Source organism: Pelophylax lessonae (assembly GCF_965119305.1).
Source record: "Pelophylax lessonae genome assembly, chromosome: 1".
In the NCBI taxonomy this organism is placed as follows: Eukaryota; Metazoa; Chordata; class Amphibia; order Anura; family Ranidae; genus Pelophylax; species Pelophylax lessonae.
The window spans coordinates 795,581,272-795,596,811 of NC_138768.1; the positions used below are offsets into that span (position 1 = coordinate 795,581,272).

Here is a 15,540-nt window from a genome sequence, read left to right on the forward strand (position 1 = left end):
TGGAATGCCACCTTTATAGAGAACAAAAAGATTGTTTTCATACCATTGTCTGCTAAGTAATGTTGGCCCTGGAACTATGCAGGCACTATCAAATCTGAGATCAGCTGCAGCTCAAGGAACCCCTCGCAACCTATGGAGGACCCCCAGGATTCCAGAGAACCCTTCTTGTGAATGGCTGTTTCAAACCAAATATCTTACAATTCACTCTGCTACATCTCCATGGTACATAATTCCTAAACGCACTGAACAATCACTGACATCGCTGACTTGTTCACAGAGAATTCCAAATTCTCCTACAGATGTTCCTTGCTCATTAGTCATGGATAATAGGTGGATGGTTGTGTGCCCAATGACTCACAGCTGAATATTTAAGAACCCTCCCTAGCCACTGTACCATGGAAATATGAGAGCTATCAATAATGTTTATTGCTTCAGAGGTGTGCTGTTATTACCCAGATTTGCCTTGTAACAAGTGCAATAAAGTGGTACAGCGATAAAAGGCAACACATTCCATTTAACAGCTGCAGCAAGATTATAATAGTGGTTCAAGACTACTGAGTGACTAAAGCTACAAGCTGACTACCTGATCTGACACTGGAGTTGTGATGATTCTGAGACCTAGATGGCCATATTGACTGGTCAATTAACCAAAATGGCCTCTAAACTTCTTTAAAGATGAATTGCAGTTAGGAATATTCCCAAAGAAGCAGGGTACCTAGAAAGTAGCAAATACCACTGTGGTAGCAGTGCCTGGGGATTGGACAGGCATGGAACATGGCTTCTTACATTGGTCCAATGGAACTATGCACAAATATTTATATTTGGAATTCATCTTTAAACTTACACTCCAGTCAAACACTATAATCTTGCAGGCTCAGTCCAATTGGTCTCAAGTTTACATATGCCCACCTTAGAATTTCACTGGGCAGCTCTTCTTAAGTGTCATCTCTGGGTCCTCTTGATCCTGCACGTGTGCGACATGGCCCATTAATTTCTACAGGGAGAGGAGTAATCTGCAAGACAACTGGAGGCTGCCATGAGTACAGCTCCCTGTTAAACTAAATAAGGGTGTGATGTGCATACCCAGGATGAAGAGAACCCACAGAAGTCGCCTACTGAAGAAAGGCTGTGCAGCTTTGAGCAGGACTACACAGTGAAGATCACTGGAACAAAGGCAAAGGTAAGTATCAGACCAGGTGGGCTGTACTCATGGGGCTGGAGCAATGCCTTAAAAGGACTACTTGCACCAAGGTTTAGTTGTCCTTATACAATTTTTGGTCCTTAAACAAGGGAGACACATCCTAAAAAACGTCAACATGTCAACAAAGTTTCTGGGATGTTGCTATGTATTATATAGCAGGACCAGCTGCATACAGATAGTCTGCAAGTGTCTTTGAGTTACTTCAGTGACAATGAGCTGATAGCAAAACTGTTCAGCTGAAGCAAAACTTAAAGCAAAACCGACTCTTGATTAGCGGCTAACAAGCAGCTAAAATGTGACTCCCTCTTCACCGACGCCGCTCTGCTTTCCATGTCTCCAGCCTCGATTCCCCTGCATGGACAATTGGATCCCCTGTGGCTACCCTGCCGCTGCCGGCTTCAGGGGCTGCAGGGCAGCCACAGGGACTTAATAATTACATTCACCCCCCTGCAATGCCGCCGCCCCTTTATGATCCTCCAATCTGTCCCCTGTGCTCCTGGCCACCTCTCCCTCCCCCCCCCCCCCTCCAGCCAGCTGCAGCTTCCGATGGAGCACACAGGGGAGCTGTCATCAGGATGGGGAGCGGTTGGGAGGGCTGGAACACATGTGTTTACTAGTCCCCTTCCTTTCCTTGAATAGACATGGTCAGTACTGATAGCTCCTGTGTCCATTTGACACCGTGTTTACTATACTTCAGTTTTGTGAATGAATAGGAGTCTCTACACAGACTCCTATTCATTTAACCACTTGCCGTCTGCGTACGGTAATAGTACTGCTGCAAAGTGGCTCGTTATCGTCTGACGACGTAGTACTACGTCGTCAGACACTCCCCTTTCTCGGCGGCGCACGCGATCGCCGCTGCTCTTCCCCGATCGTCGGGGATCTAGTGTGGAGATCCGCCTGCTTGTGTAAACACAAGCGGGCGGATCTCCCAAGTGACAGGCAGGGTCAGATTGCAGGGTTCAGCATAGCTGAACCCTGGATCTGTCCTTGTGTCACATAGTCACCTCCCCCCACACACGTCAGTAAGCACCAGGCATACATTAACCCCTCCCTCTCCAATAAAATTAACCCCTTCCCTGCCAGTGTCATTTTTACAGTAACAGTGCATGTATATAGCACTGATTACTGCAGTAATGTCACTGGTACCCCCAAAAGTGTCAAAAATGTCAGTCAAGGGTCCGATCTGTCTGCCGCAATGTCGCAGTCCCGCAAAAAAAAATCGCAGATCGCCGCCATTACGCGTTAAAAAAAAACACCAAAAACGCAATAACCTTTGCGCAAACCAATCAAAATACGCTTATTGTGAATTTTTTTTACCAAACATAGGTAGCAAAAAACAATTTGGCCAAAAATTTTAAAAAATTTTGATTTTTACATTTTTTTGGGGGGAATTTCATATAAAAAATGTGAAAAATATTGTTGTTTTTTCAAAATTTATGCTCTTTTTTTGTTTATAGCGCAAAAAGTAAAAATCGCACAGGTGATCAAATACCACCAAAAGAAAGCTCTGTTTGTGGGAAAAAAAGGACGTAAATTTCGTTTGGGTATGGCGTCGCACGACCGCGCAATTGTCAGTTAAATTCGCACAGCGCCAAATCGCAAAAAGTGGCCCAGACGTAAGACAGCAAAATCCTCTAGTGGTAAAGTGGTTAAGTAGAGTGCAGCTCAGGCTGCAGAGAAAATTACTGTCTTCAATTCCTCAAAAAAGAGACATCAGGGGACTGTTTATACCTTTGATATCTCATCAACCCCCCCCCCCCCCCCCTCCAAAAAAGAGAGAAAGTACAAAATATTAAAAAATAAAATTGTAAAAAAAAAAAAAAAAACAAACATAGTAAGGCCTTGTTCACACAGAACATACTACAGCCTATGCTGCTGTGTTTATCTGTACAAGGATTACAGGTGTTCAGTGCATCCCTGTGAAGGCAGTCCCATTCATGTCATTTGGGATGTAGCACCTGCACAAACACAGCCGTTGCCCCCACACTGACATCCATGTGGGTTCGGGTGCATGTCCCGGATTTAACACTGTCTGCGTTTGGGGTCATGCACCCACATCCACACGGATGTCAGATTGGGAGCAACAGTGGTGCCCATCCAGCTGCTGCATCCCAATTACATAGTTAATTTGGTTGAAATATGACACTAGTCCATCCAGTTAAAGCACACAAAAAAAAATACACACACAAATAGAAAACATACATATACATTATTCTATACCCACAGTTAATCCAGAGGAAGGCAAGAAAAAAAAAACAATAAAGCAGCATGATTCAATTTCCTGCAGTGGGGGGGGGGGGATTCCTTCCTGATCCCCCGGGAGGCAAATCGGATATTCCGTGGATCCTCTTTACCTGTAAATATTAGTATCCAGTTATATTATGTGTATAAAGGAAATAATCCAGGCTGGTCAGAACAGCTCTTGAGGGAGTCTATTGCACATTTTCACAGCTCTTACTTTGAAGCAGCCTTTCTGTATTTGAAAATGAAATCTATTTTCCTCCAGACGTAAAGAGTGCCCTCTTGTCCCCTGTGATGACCTTAAGGTGAATAACTCAACACCAAGTTCACTATATGGAACACTTATGTATTTATGTACATGTTGATCATATCCTCCCTTTATCTCCTCTTCTCAAGAGAGAATAAATTCAGTTCCTCTAATTTTTCCTCATAGCTGAGCTCCTCCATGCCTCTTATCAGTTTGGTTGTCCTTCTCTGCACTTTCTCCAGTTCCCTGATATCCTTTTTGTGAACTGGAGCTCAAAACTCAACTGCGTATTCCAGATAAGGTCTTACTAATGATTTGTGGAGGAGCAAAATTATAGCTCTATTAAGTCCATACCTTTTTTAATACAACAAAGGATTTTGCTCACTTTGAAAATCGCAGCTTGGCATTCCATGCCTTTTTTAAGCTTATGATCTACCAGAACAGCCAGATCCTTCTCCACCATTGACTCCCCCAGTTGTAGTCCCCCTAGTATGTATGATGCATGCATATATTTAGACCCCAAGTGCAAAACTTTACATTTATCATTGTGAACTTAATTTGCACACAGTTTCCCAATTAAATAGTGCATTGAGGTCGGCTTGTAAGTTGGAGACATCCTGTAAGAATGTTATTCCACTGCATAGCTTGAAGTCATCTGCAAAGACTGAAATGGTACTTTTAATCCCAGAACTTATATTACTTATTATTATATTAAAAAGTAAGGGTCCCAAAACTGAACCTTGGGATACACCACTAACCACTTGCCGACCGCCTCCAGTATATTTACTGCGGCATGCAGCCGCTTACAGGCAAAGTGCTCATTCCCTGCCTAGCCAGCGCGCGTGACCGGCGGCTCCGATGGCCGCCCGCCACTCGCAATCTCCCACAGGAGAGGAAGAAAGACAGACGGCTGATGTAAACACAGCCGTCTGTCATTCTCACTGAAGTAGGCACAGAGGCTATGCGATCCTGCTATATAGGATCGCATGTCTCTGTGGTTACTTCATTAGCCACGCCCCCTACCAGTTAGAATCACGCCCCTAGGGACACACTTAACCCCTTGATCACCAATAAAGTTAACCCCTTCCCTGCCAGTGTCATTTTTACAGTAACAGTGCATATTTATAGCACTGATTAATGTAGTAATGTCACTGGTACCCCCAAAAGTGTCAAAAATGTCAGTCAGGGGTCCAATCTGTCTGCCGCAATGTCGCAGTCCCACAAAAAAAAAAAACGCAGATCGCCGCCATTACTAGTTTAAAAAAAAACAATAAAAATGACAGAAATCTTTCCCGTAGTTAGTAAACGCAATAACTTAGCAGAAAGCAAATTGGCCTAAAATGTTAAAAAATTTTGATTTTTACTTTTTTTTTTAGAATTTCATATAAAAAATGTGAAAAATATTGTTATTTTTTCAAAATTGTCGCTCTTTTTTTGTTTATAGCGCAAAAAATAAAAATCACACAGGTGATCAAATACCACTAAAAGAAAGCTCTGTTTGTGGAAATAAAAATCACACAGGTGATCAAATACCACTAAAAGAAAGCTCTGTTTGTGGGGAAAAAAGGACATCAATTTAATGTGGGTACAGTGTCGCACGACCGCGCAATTGTCCGTTAAAGTCACGCACTGCCGAATCGCAAAATAGGGCCTGTTCTTTGAGCAGCCAAATCTTCCGGGGCTGAATTGGTTAATGACTATTCTATTGACATGAATGGGACTGTCTGCATAGGGATGCCCGAAACACCTGGACATTCCCATGCGGGTGAACACACCCCTTCACGGGCCTACACTTTAGTGCGCCACATGTGAACGGGTCTTATACAAACTCTGAAAGGTGTAAAGGAAAAATAATAACTTCAGATTTTTAGCGTAAATTGTTTTTACGTACGGTTTTGCCCATCTTCAGTTTTCACTATTTCACAAAGAAGCGCAATTTAAAATGTACAAATATTTTGTATTTATTATCTCAAAACAGTTTTATCTTTTATTTTTAGTAGACATTTAGCAAGAATTTTGTAAATTTTGCCATTTATGTATCCACTAATAATTATTTTAGTGTATTTTTAGCAAGAATATTGTTCTGGTAGACATTTGCTCAAATATCACAGGGCTCAAAAAAAAAAAAAAAGCACCTTTCTTTTTTTCTACTGGTTCTATGCTTTTAGAAAATGGGGGTCTTTCACAAATTCTGAAAGCTGTAAGGGTGAAATAAAAAAACAAACAATGCAAAAATAGCAAAAATGGTCTGGCCACCTAAGTTCAAAAGTGGAGCGCAAGGCCTGATAGGGAATAGATTAATCTGCATATGAAATTGGTTAAAATTTGCAAGTATAAAAAAAAAAAATAAGGATTATTAACATTTTCTGTTCCTTCTTGAAAATGTTCTGCTCATTCTTTTTTTCTTGTTTATAACATTTATATTTTTTCCATTCGTTTTGTTTGTTATTTTTTCAGCGTTGCATAAAACATTGTGCCACTTTGGCATGTTTTGTACCAGAAATATTGGGAAATTTTAAATGGGACAAATTGTAGAATTTAATGTATACTTTTTAATTACAGTAAAAGTACCTTTTTTAAAAACGAACACTAGTCAAAATGGAAAACACATTTATTGTTTTAGCTTTTCGTCTATGAGACAATTGAAGACACATTTGCCAAAAGAAAGACTAGTTTGTCCCCTAAGATACTTTGCTATCTTAAGAAATGCCAAAAACCAGCCCAATAGCAGAAATGAAAAAAAAAAAAAAAAAAAAGGATTTTTGTAAGAACTTACCGTAAAATCTGTTTCTCTGAAGTCCATTGACGGATGCAGCTTCCATACTGCTTATCCATAGGGTTATGCTGCCCCCTGCAAAAGTAGTTCTAGGCAGGAAAAAAGTAATTCTCCATGCCCAGGGGGCTGTTCCCACAGGCATAACCCCACACCCTCTGCTCCAGCAAACCAGTTTTGTTGTAATCAGTAAAGAAGATACAAAAACCATCCCTATAACAGAGGGGTGGGTGCTGCGTCTGTCAATGGACTTCAGAGAAACTGATTTTATGGTAAGTTCTTACATAAATCCAGTTTTCTCTATCGTCCACTGCCCGACACAGCTTCCATACCTCTTATCCATTGGGACATCCCAAAGCAGTGTAGGTATTATGGGGTGCGAAGAACGCAACCAGATAGAAATGTAAACTCCAAAGGCTAAACTTAGCCCACTGGGTAACATGAAGCTCAACCAAGAACAGGAGCTCACCCAGGAAAAAAAAACTCCTAAAGAGAAATAAACGATTCTCTTATGAAACAGCAGCCTGCAAAAATTGTGCGGCCAAAGGAAGCATCCGAAGATGCCAACAAATCAACCTTGTAGAACTTTGTAAAGGTGTGCACAGACGACCAAGTCACTGCTTTACAAACTTGCACTACTGAGGCCTGATGGTGAAAAGCCCAAGAGGCACTCAGCGCTCTAGTAGAATAAGGGAAAGGAGGGAAAGGAGGAACCTGACCCTTGAGTGAATAAGACTGAACAACCATCTGCCTGATCCATCTGGATATGGTAGCAGCAGACGCAGCCAAACCTTTTAGAGGTCCTTCAGTAAGCACAAAGAGAGAGTCTGATCCCCTAAAAGACTCAGTTACCGTCAGATAAACCCTTATCGCCCGAACCACATCCAGAGAATACAAGGCAATTTCCTTGGGATGTTTAGGCTTAGGACATAAGGAAGGCAACACAATGTGCTCATTAAAGATGAAAATCCGACACCACCTTAGGGAGGAAAGACGGATTAGGTTGGAGAACCACTTTATCTCTGTGGACCACCAAAAAAGCCAAATGACAGGACAGCGCCGCCAATTCAGACTCTCTGCGAGCAGAAGTGATAGCCACCAGAAAGACAACGTTGTGTGACAAAGAAAGCAGAGAAATCTCCTTAATAATCTCAAAGGGAGGCTTTTGAAGAACAGACCGAACTAGACTGAGATCCCATGGAGGCAACAGGGATCTCTTCGGAGGAGCCAGATGATGCACCCCCTGAATAAAGGTGTGAATCAAGCTATTAGTAGCCAATGGACGTTGGAAGTAAATAGCCAAGGCTGACACTTGGCCCTTGAATGTGCCCAAAGCCAAATGCTGCTTAACCCCTTTTGGAAAACAACCGAGGGTGCAGCTGCAGCAATTCACACCATGAAATGTACGATTTCCACGTACAATGATAGATCTTCCTGAAAGTCGATTTCCTGCCATTCAAAAGTGTAGGAATCACCGAGTCAGAAAGGCTCCCTCAACACCTTGCTTTCAACAATCAAGCCGTTAGGGCAAGCAACCGTAAAGCAGGATGGAAGATCGGTCCCTGAGACAGCAGATCCTCCCGCAGAGGAAGTCTCCATGGAGAATCTACAACCATTTTTACCAGGTCAGCGTACGAAGACCGCCGAGGCCAGTCTGGTGCTACCAAAACGACCGGAATTCCTTCCACCGCCACCCTGCGAAGAAACCTCAGCAGGAGTACGAGCGGAGGGAATGCATAAATCAGCCGATACTGGCTCCAAAGAGCCACCAAAGCGTCTGTGGCGTCGGCCAGAGAATCCCGAGACCTGGCCACAAACCGCTGGACTTTTCTTTTGAGGTGAGATGCAAACAGATAAACCTCTGGAGTCCCTCACCGGACACACAGGACATGAAATACTTCCGGATAAAGGGACCATTCCCCTTGATCCAGCACCTGACGACTCAGGTAATCTGCTTGCCAATTCTCCACACCCGGAATGTGGACTGCGGAAAGAGCCGAAATATTGGCTTCCGCCCAAACCAGAATCTCGGCCACCTCCGTGGCCGCCAGGGCACTCTTGGTGCCCCCTTGATGATTGATTTAAGCCACGGCCGTGGCATTGTCCGAGTGCATCCGAACCGGAGACCCACGTAGCCGACTCGTCCAGTGGAACAGGCAAAGCTTGATCGCTCTGAGCTCCAGAATATTGATCGGCAAGGAAGACTCTTCTGTCGACCAAGTCCCCTGGGCAAAGAGCATCCCTAGCACTTTGCCCCAGCCCAACAGGCTGGCGTCCGTGGTGACCACCGTCCAGAACAGCAGCAGGAATGACTTGCCCTGACACAAAGCTGGCGACTTGATCCACCAGGCGAGAGCCAAACTCATCTTCTGGTCCAAGGATTGAGGGTTCCTGTTCCATTTTGCAAAAATTTATTTTTGCGGAGGCCTCGAGTGAGACTGAGAAAACGGGACCGCCTCAAAGGTCGATATCATCAGACCAAGGGCCCTCATGCAAGTCCGTAGGGAAGACTGATCGGTTTCCATCAGCAACCTTATTGCCCTTTGCAACTTCTGAAGCTTTTCCAACGGAAGAAAGACTCACCTCACCAGAGCAGAGTCGAGAGTCAGCCCCAGATAAGTGACCTGTATGGATGGCGTCAGAGCAGATTCTTTTAAATTGTCCACCCGAATTCCTGAAGGGTCTGAACCGTAATTGAGATGTTGCCCAACAGATCCGAATGAGAGTCTGCTCGCAACAGGAGATCATCCAGATATCCCAAAATCGCAATTCCTCACCGACGTAACAAGGCCAGCACCGGGGCCAGGACCTTGGTGAAAGATCTGGGAGTGGAGGCTCACAAATTGAAAGTGCTCCTTTGCCACCGCAAAGCGGAGGAATCGCTGATGTCCCTAGAAGATGAGGAAGTGCAAATACGCATCTTTGATATCGATGGAGGCCAGAAAATCCCCCCGATTCAAGGAAGCCACTACCGACCAAATTGACTCCATTTGAAACTTTTGCACCCACACAAAGCGGTTCAGAGCTTTGAGATCCAGGATTGGATGCACCTTGCCCTCCTTTTTTGGGCACCGTGAACAGGTTTGAATAGAAACCTTGAAAGCGTTCCTGCGGAAGAACTTGCACAATCACTCCTTGAGCAAGGAGATCCTGCACAGCCTTCTGGAGATCTGTCAAATGATCCGGACAAAGGGGAAGATTTGACTGAAAAAACCTGTCCACTGGCCGAGACCACAATTCTATCCTGTACCCGGAACGAATCAGTTTGTGAACCCATTTGTCTTGAATGATAGAAGTCCAGGGTTTCTGAAAGAAGTGCAGACGTCCTCCCACCCCAGGGATGCACCTTCATGCTGAAGAGGACTTGTCTGCAGAACTGGCCTGATTGGTCTTGGGCTTGCGCCCCGGAGGCACGAAAAAAACGCCTATCAGAGGTAAAGGAAGGCCCCCGCTTAGTACGGGGAGCTTTACCTTTGGAGGATAGAGGAAGAAAAGTACTCTTTCCACCAATCAGACCCTTGATTTACTCATCCATCAAGTCGCCAAATAATCGCTCTCCCAAAAAAGGAAGATTTGTCAGGGCTTTCTTGGAAGCCTGGTCAGCCGATCATCTCTTCAGCCAAATCATGCGTCCTATTGCAATTCCCAAAGCCGACACTCTGGCCACCAGGGGAGCCGCATCCTAAGACGCATCACACATGAACACCAGGGCCTGGGCCATCTGGTCCATAAGTTCCATCAGATCGGGGGGGGGAACTATGTCAGGATCCAAGTTCCCCTTCAGAACCTTTACACATTCTGTAACCGTCTGTGATACTAAAACAGACACAAAAACCGGTTTGAGAATATAACCCGCCAACACATGAAGATGGCGGGAAAGGGATTCCACCCGCCTGTCCACTGGATCTGTAAACACTGGGGAATCTTCCACAGGCACCATAGTAGATTTGTTCAACCTGGAAACAGGATGATCCACCTTAGGCAGTACCGACCAACGGTTGGAAACCGCCTCAGCAAAGGGATAATGGCGTTTAAAGCCCTTAGGCACTACTAGCACGTGCTTGATACGCCGCCATTGGTCATTAACAATATCATGAAAATTCTCAACACAAGGAAAAACCTTGCTCGATTTTTGGGTCTTGCGGGAGCCAAAAGACACCCGTGTCCCCGCCGGCGTGGGCTCATCTGCCATTTTTAAAGTTTCCCTTACTGAAACCATCAGAAGACTGGTCATATTCACCATCTGACTGAGCGACCCTTCAGGTAGAGGGGGCGTCTGTGGCAACCATATCAGCCTCTGAATCAGAGGACCCCACCAATGATGAAGAAGGCAGCGGTCGTTTTCGGCTAGTAACCCTTTTCATAACAAAATCGACCTTGGTCGCCAGGCTTTCCAGGGCTGCTGAAATTGTGGCCAGCGACTGCGATCCAGACGGTCTGAGGGTGAATTTACTGCCTGAGACTCCATATTCAATCGCCGTGGTCTGCGGAGTCCCTCTTAAATATATACCGTCAGCAGAGTGTGCAGGGATATGCCCACAAAGACCCCAGTACTGTACCACCTTCAGAGGAAACTTCCTGAATCGGACTGTGCAGTAGGAAGAGGGAGTCACAGGAAATGGCATCAGCATGGTATGTGAAAGGTCACGCTGCCTGTGTAGCTCCATAGGGCTACACAAAAATGGGCTGCCAATGCAATTCAATAGGAAGCACAGGAAAAACAGCTGCCCCATACAAGTCAATGGGAAAATATTTTACAATGCCCACACTAAAGACAGCGGCGCCCACGACTTGCCATGTGGTCGGGGACTCCCAATATGAAGGTCTCAAGGATCCACCACCAGACCCAGCAAGAAAAAAGGTATCATTTCCAACCCCCCCAGGATGCCAGGTGCCCCAGCCACAGCACCCACCAGAGGGCGGGAAAGGGGGACAGGGCACCAGGCCGGGCAACCAGACAGGCCGGAGGGATCTTTTAGGAAGTCCAGGTCCTATTATTCCCAGGAGAGAGCCCACATCCCCCCAAGGCCACCGAGGGGCAAGGGGGGCTACATTTGCTCACCATACCATGGACTGGGTGGACTCTGCTCTGGGTAGAACCACCTCCCACCCGGAGTTGGGATGCTGCCAGCCAAGGGGTAAGCTGCGACTCAGGGCATTCCAGGTCATCGCGTCCCAGCGAGACATCCACACGCAGGCTCGTCCCCGCCAGAAAGGGGCTTTGTTGTGGCAAGGCCTAGTGCGGGACTATAACCTGCTCACACTCATAGGCCAGGCTTGAGAGACCTTAAGGATCTAGATTATTCAGTGTGAAACCCAAGCTGGCCTTGCTTGTAGAACACCAGGAGGATCCCCCTGAACACTAACTAGCAAAGTGAGTAAATATATATAAAAACAATAAAAAACTGAGACCGAAGTCCCAGCAGGAAACCTAGGTCCTACTCCGTCTCTAGGCAGAAACAAACTGGTTTGCTGGAGCAGAGAGTGTGGGGTTATGCATGTGGGGACAGCCCCGTGGGCGTGGAGAATTACTTTTTTCCTGCCTAGAACTACTCTTTCAGGGGGCAAATAACCCAATGGATAAGAAGTATGGAAGCTGCATTTGTCAATGGACGATAGTGAAATTGATCTGCTCCATAAAGGTACTTGAGCACTGGTCCATCCTCTCCTACAGGGTGCTAATACATAGCTCCCAACCATCCCTGATTTATGGGAATTGTCCCTCATTTGGAACAAAGTCCCTCTGTCCCTCTTTCCTCCTCATTTGTCCCTCATTTTGGAATAATCTAAATAGTTGTATAAAAAATTACTTATCTTTAAAAAAGTGTTTCCCAGTGCTAAACCTTTCATCCAGTTTCTAAATGGCTGCATTTGCAACTTTTAAAAGCCTGTATAAAGGAAAGAGTAGTGTTAAAAAAACATTAATGGGTTTAAGCTATATTTATTTTTGTATAATTCTCCATTAAGGAAGGTGTGGCAGGGTGTGTCCTATGCCTACATACTTTTGCTAATAGGTTAGAACACCTTAGGTTTAGATTGTTATTGCTGTCTGCATCCCCGTAAGGGATATTCACTCTCTCTCTTAGTCTTGTTTACTATTATCATTGAAAGTGGGTTCTCGCCAGAAATGTAATACAGGGGAAATCTTGCAATGGGGACACTAGTTCTTGTGACCTGAGGGGTTCCAAGGAATTCCCCTAATTTTCAGAAAAAAAAAGGAACTTACATTTCCCTATTCAGGATAAGATCAGCCTTTTTCCACCAGGGTGCCCAGGCACCCTGGGGTGCCTTAAGGTTTCTTCAGAGGTGCCTTGACAAAATGCCTAAAAATTGCCCCAAAATTGTATACAAGCCGGTGGGTGGATGAAACCTGCCTTTTGGTTACATAAAGCCACAGGTTTTCATTGTACACTATTACAACCTTCTACTTGCCAACCTCCTAAGGACCAATAATATCAGTTGCCAAGGAGGATGTCAGTAGCCTGCATATCATCCTTGTTTGACCCTCCCTTGCCTTTGTCCATCAGTGTTGGGGTCTCATTAGCTGAGTGATGGAGAAAAGCTGAGAGAGAAGAGAAACATTGGTATACTAGTATACTTGGTATACTAGTCAGTACCAGTTTGCAAAAATGTATTTGCTTTGGAAGAATAAACCTTTAACATTGGGTGTCCTACGTGTATTTATGTTGCTGCATTATGTAAAACTATTGGAATAGTTTTTTACATTTTAGAATGGGTTCGTTAAGACTGCCTATAATTTTAGAGTGTGCCTCGAGATTCTCTGTAATTTTAAAGGGTCTCTTAACTGAAAAAAGGTTGAGAAACACTGGGCAAGATTAACACATTATATTAAAAGATTGGGGAGATTTACCTTCAATTCCTCTTCCATAGCCAAAACACGATTTGAAAGTAAATCCCTGCAAATTAAGCATATACTTGTGAGTTTGCTCTGAAACAACATCCCCAAAATACATATAAAAAAAAAAAAAACATAAATTTCCCCATTTGGGATTTATAGGCAAGATTAACACATTATATTAAAAGACATACATGTCAGTCTTTATTGAGTTACACAATCAATACAATCCTTATAAAAACAGGGACACAGCTGATTTTTAAACCTACATATCTCAGTACACTACAACCATATGAATACCCATCCCTGGTAACACTATCTTCTGACATGAAGATTTGTGTGCAGAAACACCCAACACATTTCAGGAAAAGAAAAAGATTCTTCTTTAGAGGTATATAAATTAGGAGTATAGCATATTTAACGTAACTTAACTACATTTGTTTAGATAGAATGTAGGACATACATACCTATAATACAGATAACATTTATATAACATGTTACTCACAAACATACTGCAATATGGGTATTCATATGGTTGTAATGTACTGAGATATGTAGGTTTAAAAATCAGCTGTGTCACTGTTTTTATAAGGATTTTATTGGTTTTGTAACTCAGTAAAGACTAACATGTATGTCTTTTAATATAACGTGTTATTCTTGCCTATAACATCCAGAATGGGGAAATGTATGTTTTTTTGCTATTTTTTGGGGGGATGTTGGCAAGTTTTAGAGCAAACATACAAGTATATGCTTAATTTGAAGGAACTTACTTTCAATTCCTGTTTTTGCAATGGACGAAGAATTGAAGGTAAACCTCCCCAATGGGATGGGACAGGTGGCAAAAAAACCTGACAGGGGTTATAACTAGGGATCGACCGATTATCGGCAAGGTCGATATATTGAGGGCCGATATGGAGTTTTGCCGATATATCTGTTTCGGCCCTGGAACTGGCCGATATTGCCGATATTCCAAATATTGCTCATGTAAGGGTAAAATTATGTCACATAGCATAATTCCGTTTACAAATGTTATTGAATATGCCACTCACATATGTACAAATTAAAGATATAAGCAATTTCACATTAGCAGATCTGCTGGCAGATCGGTATCTCTCACCCACTTGCCATAAGTGATACCCGGATGATACTGCTCAGTTCGGCATCCACTCAATACTGCTCTGTCTCTCACCTGCTCCATCTCCCACCCACCCGATACCGATCCGTCTCTCACCCACTTGCCATAGGTGACACTCGGGTGATACCGCTCTGTCCGGCATACGATCTCGGAGGTCACGTGCGTGGTCACGCCCGGCGTGACCACGTGACCTCAGAGATTGTCACCGTATGCCGGACAGAGCGGTATCACTTACGGCAAGTGGGTGAGAGATACCGATCTGCCAGCAGATCTGCTAATGTGGAATTGCTTATATCTTTAATTTGTACATATGTGAGTGGCATATTCAATAACATTTGTAAACGGAATTATGCTATGTGAAATCATTTTACCATTACATGAGCATCACCACCTAATGGTTGGAAGAGAAGAAGACTAGTCTCGGACCCTAACATAGGATGTACAAAATATCGGCCCATATCGGCCGATACCGATATGGGATGGTCAAAATATCGGTATCGGCAACGAAAAACCGACATCGGTCGATCCCTAGTTATAACCAAACGTCCCCCCCTCGTTACTCTATCCAAAAAAAAAAAGCCCTGCTCTTCTACCAAGATGACCACCTCCACACAGAGACAGGCATAGACCGAGGCATGGAAAGTCAGTGTGAGGGAAAAGATCTTCCTACTGCCTGGAATTTTGGCCATGGCTTCCACAGTACAGGTCCTCTTTAAAGTGTTACAAATCCCAGGACCCTGCATTTACTATATCTGATCTCCCACAGTACACAGAACATGGAAATGTAATTTTGCTGAATACCTTTTCTCATCAGCAGTTATAGCAGTCTTGTGACTTTTATCAGTGTCCAGCCGAGCACTGGCTATAGCTTGTAAGACTGTCTCTTCTCCTCTGACTGTCCTGAGAGGCTCCATGACCCCTGACCCTCTGTCTGGACAATGCTGATTGGCCCTGTGCTGATCACATGCACCCTCCCAAGAGAAAAAAAAAACTCTCTAGCAATACACACCAACCAAACTGAGCATGTGCAGAGAGCCTCCTAGGGCTCTGTTCTATCAGTAGATGGATTGGGGGCAGTAAAAGA

General features: G+C 44.2%; 1 protein-coding gene across 5 annotated transcripts in view; it reads right to left on the bottom strand.

The window, feature by feature from the left end:
- PPP2R2C (protein phosphatase 2 regulatory subunit Bgamma) overlaps positions 1–15,540 on the bottom strand; it is a 248,097-nt gene that overhangs the window by 78,479 nt on the left and 154,078 nt on the right. The window contains exon 3 of one of the 5 annotated variants that reach the window (XM_082266616.1): positions 13,337–13,382. The exons of the other annotated variants lie outside the window; for them this stretch is intronic. Coding sequence (XP_082122742.1) covers positions 13,337–13,382 — 46 coding nt within the window. The remainder of the gene's footprint in view (positions 1–13,336; positions 13,383–15,540) is intronic. 5 annotated transcript variants of the gene reach the window in all.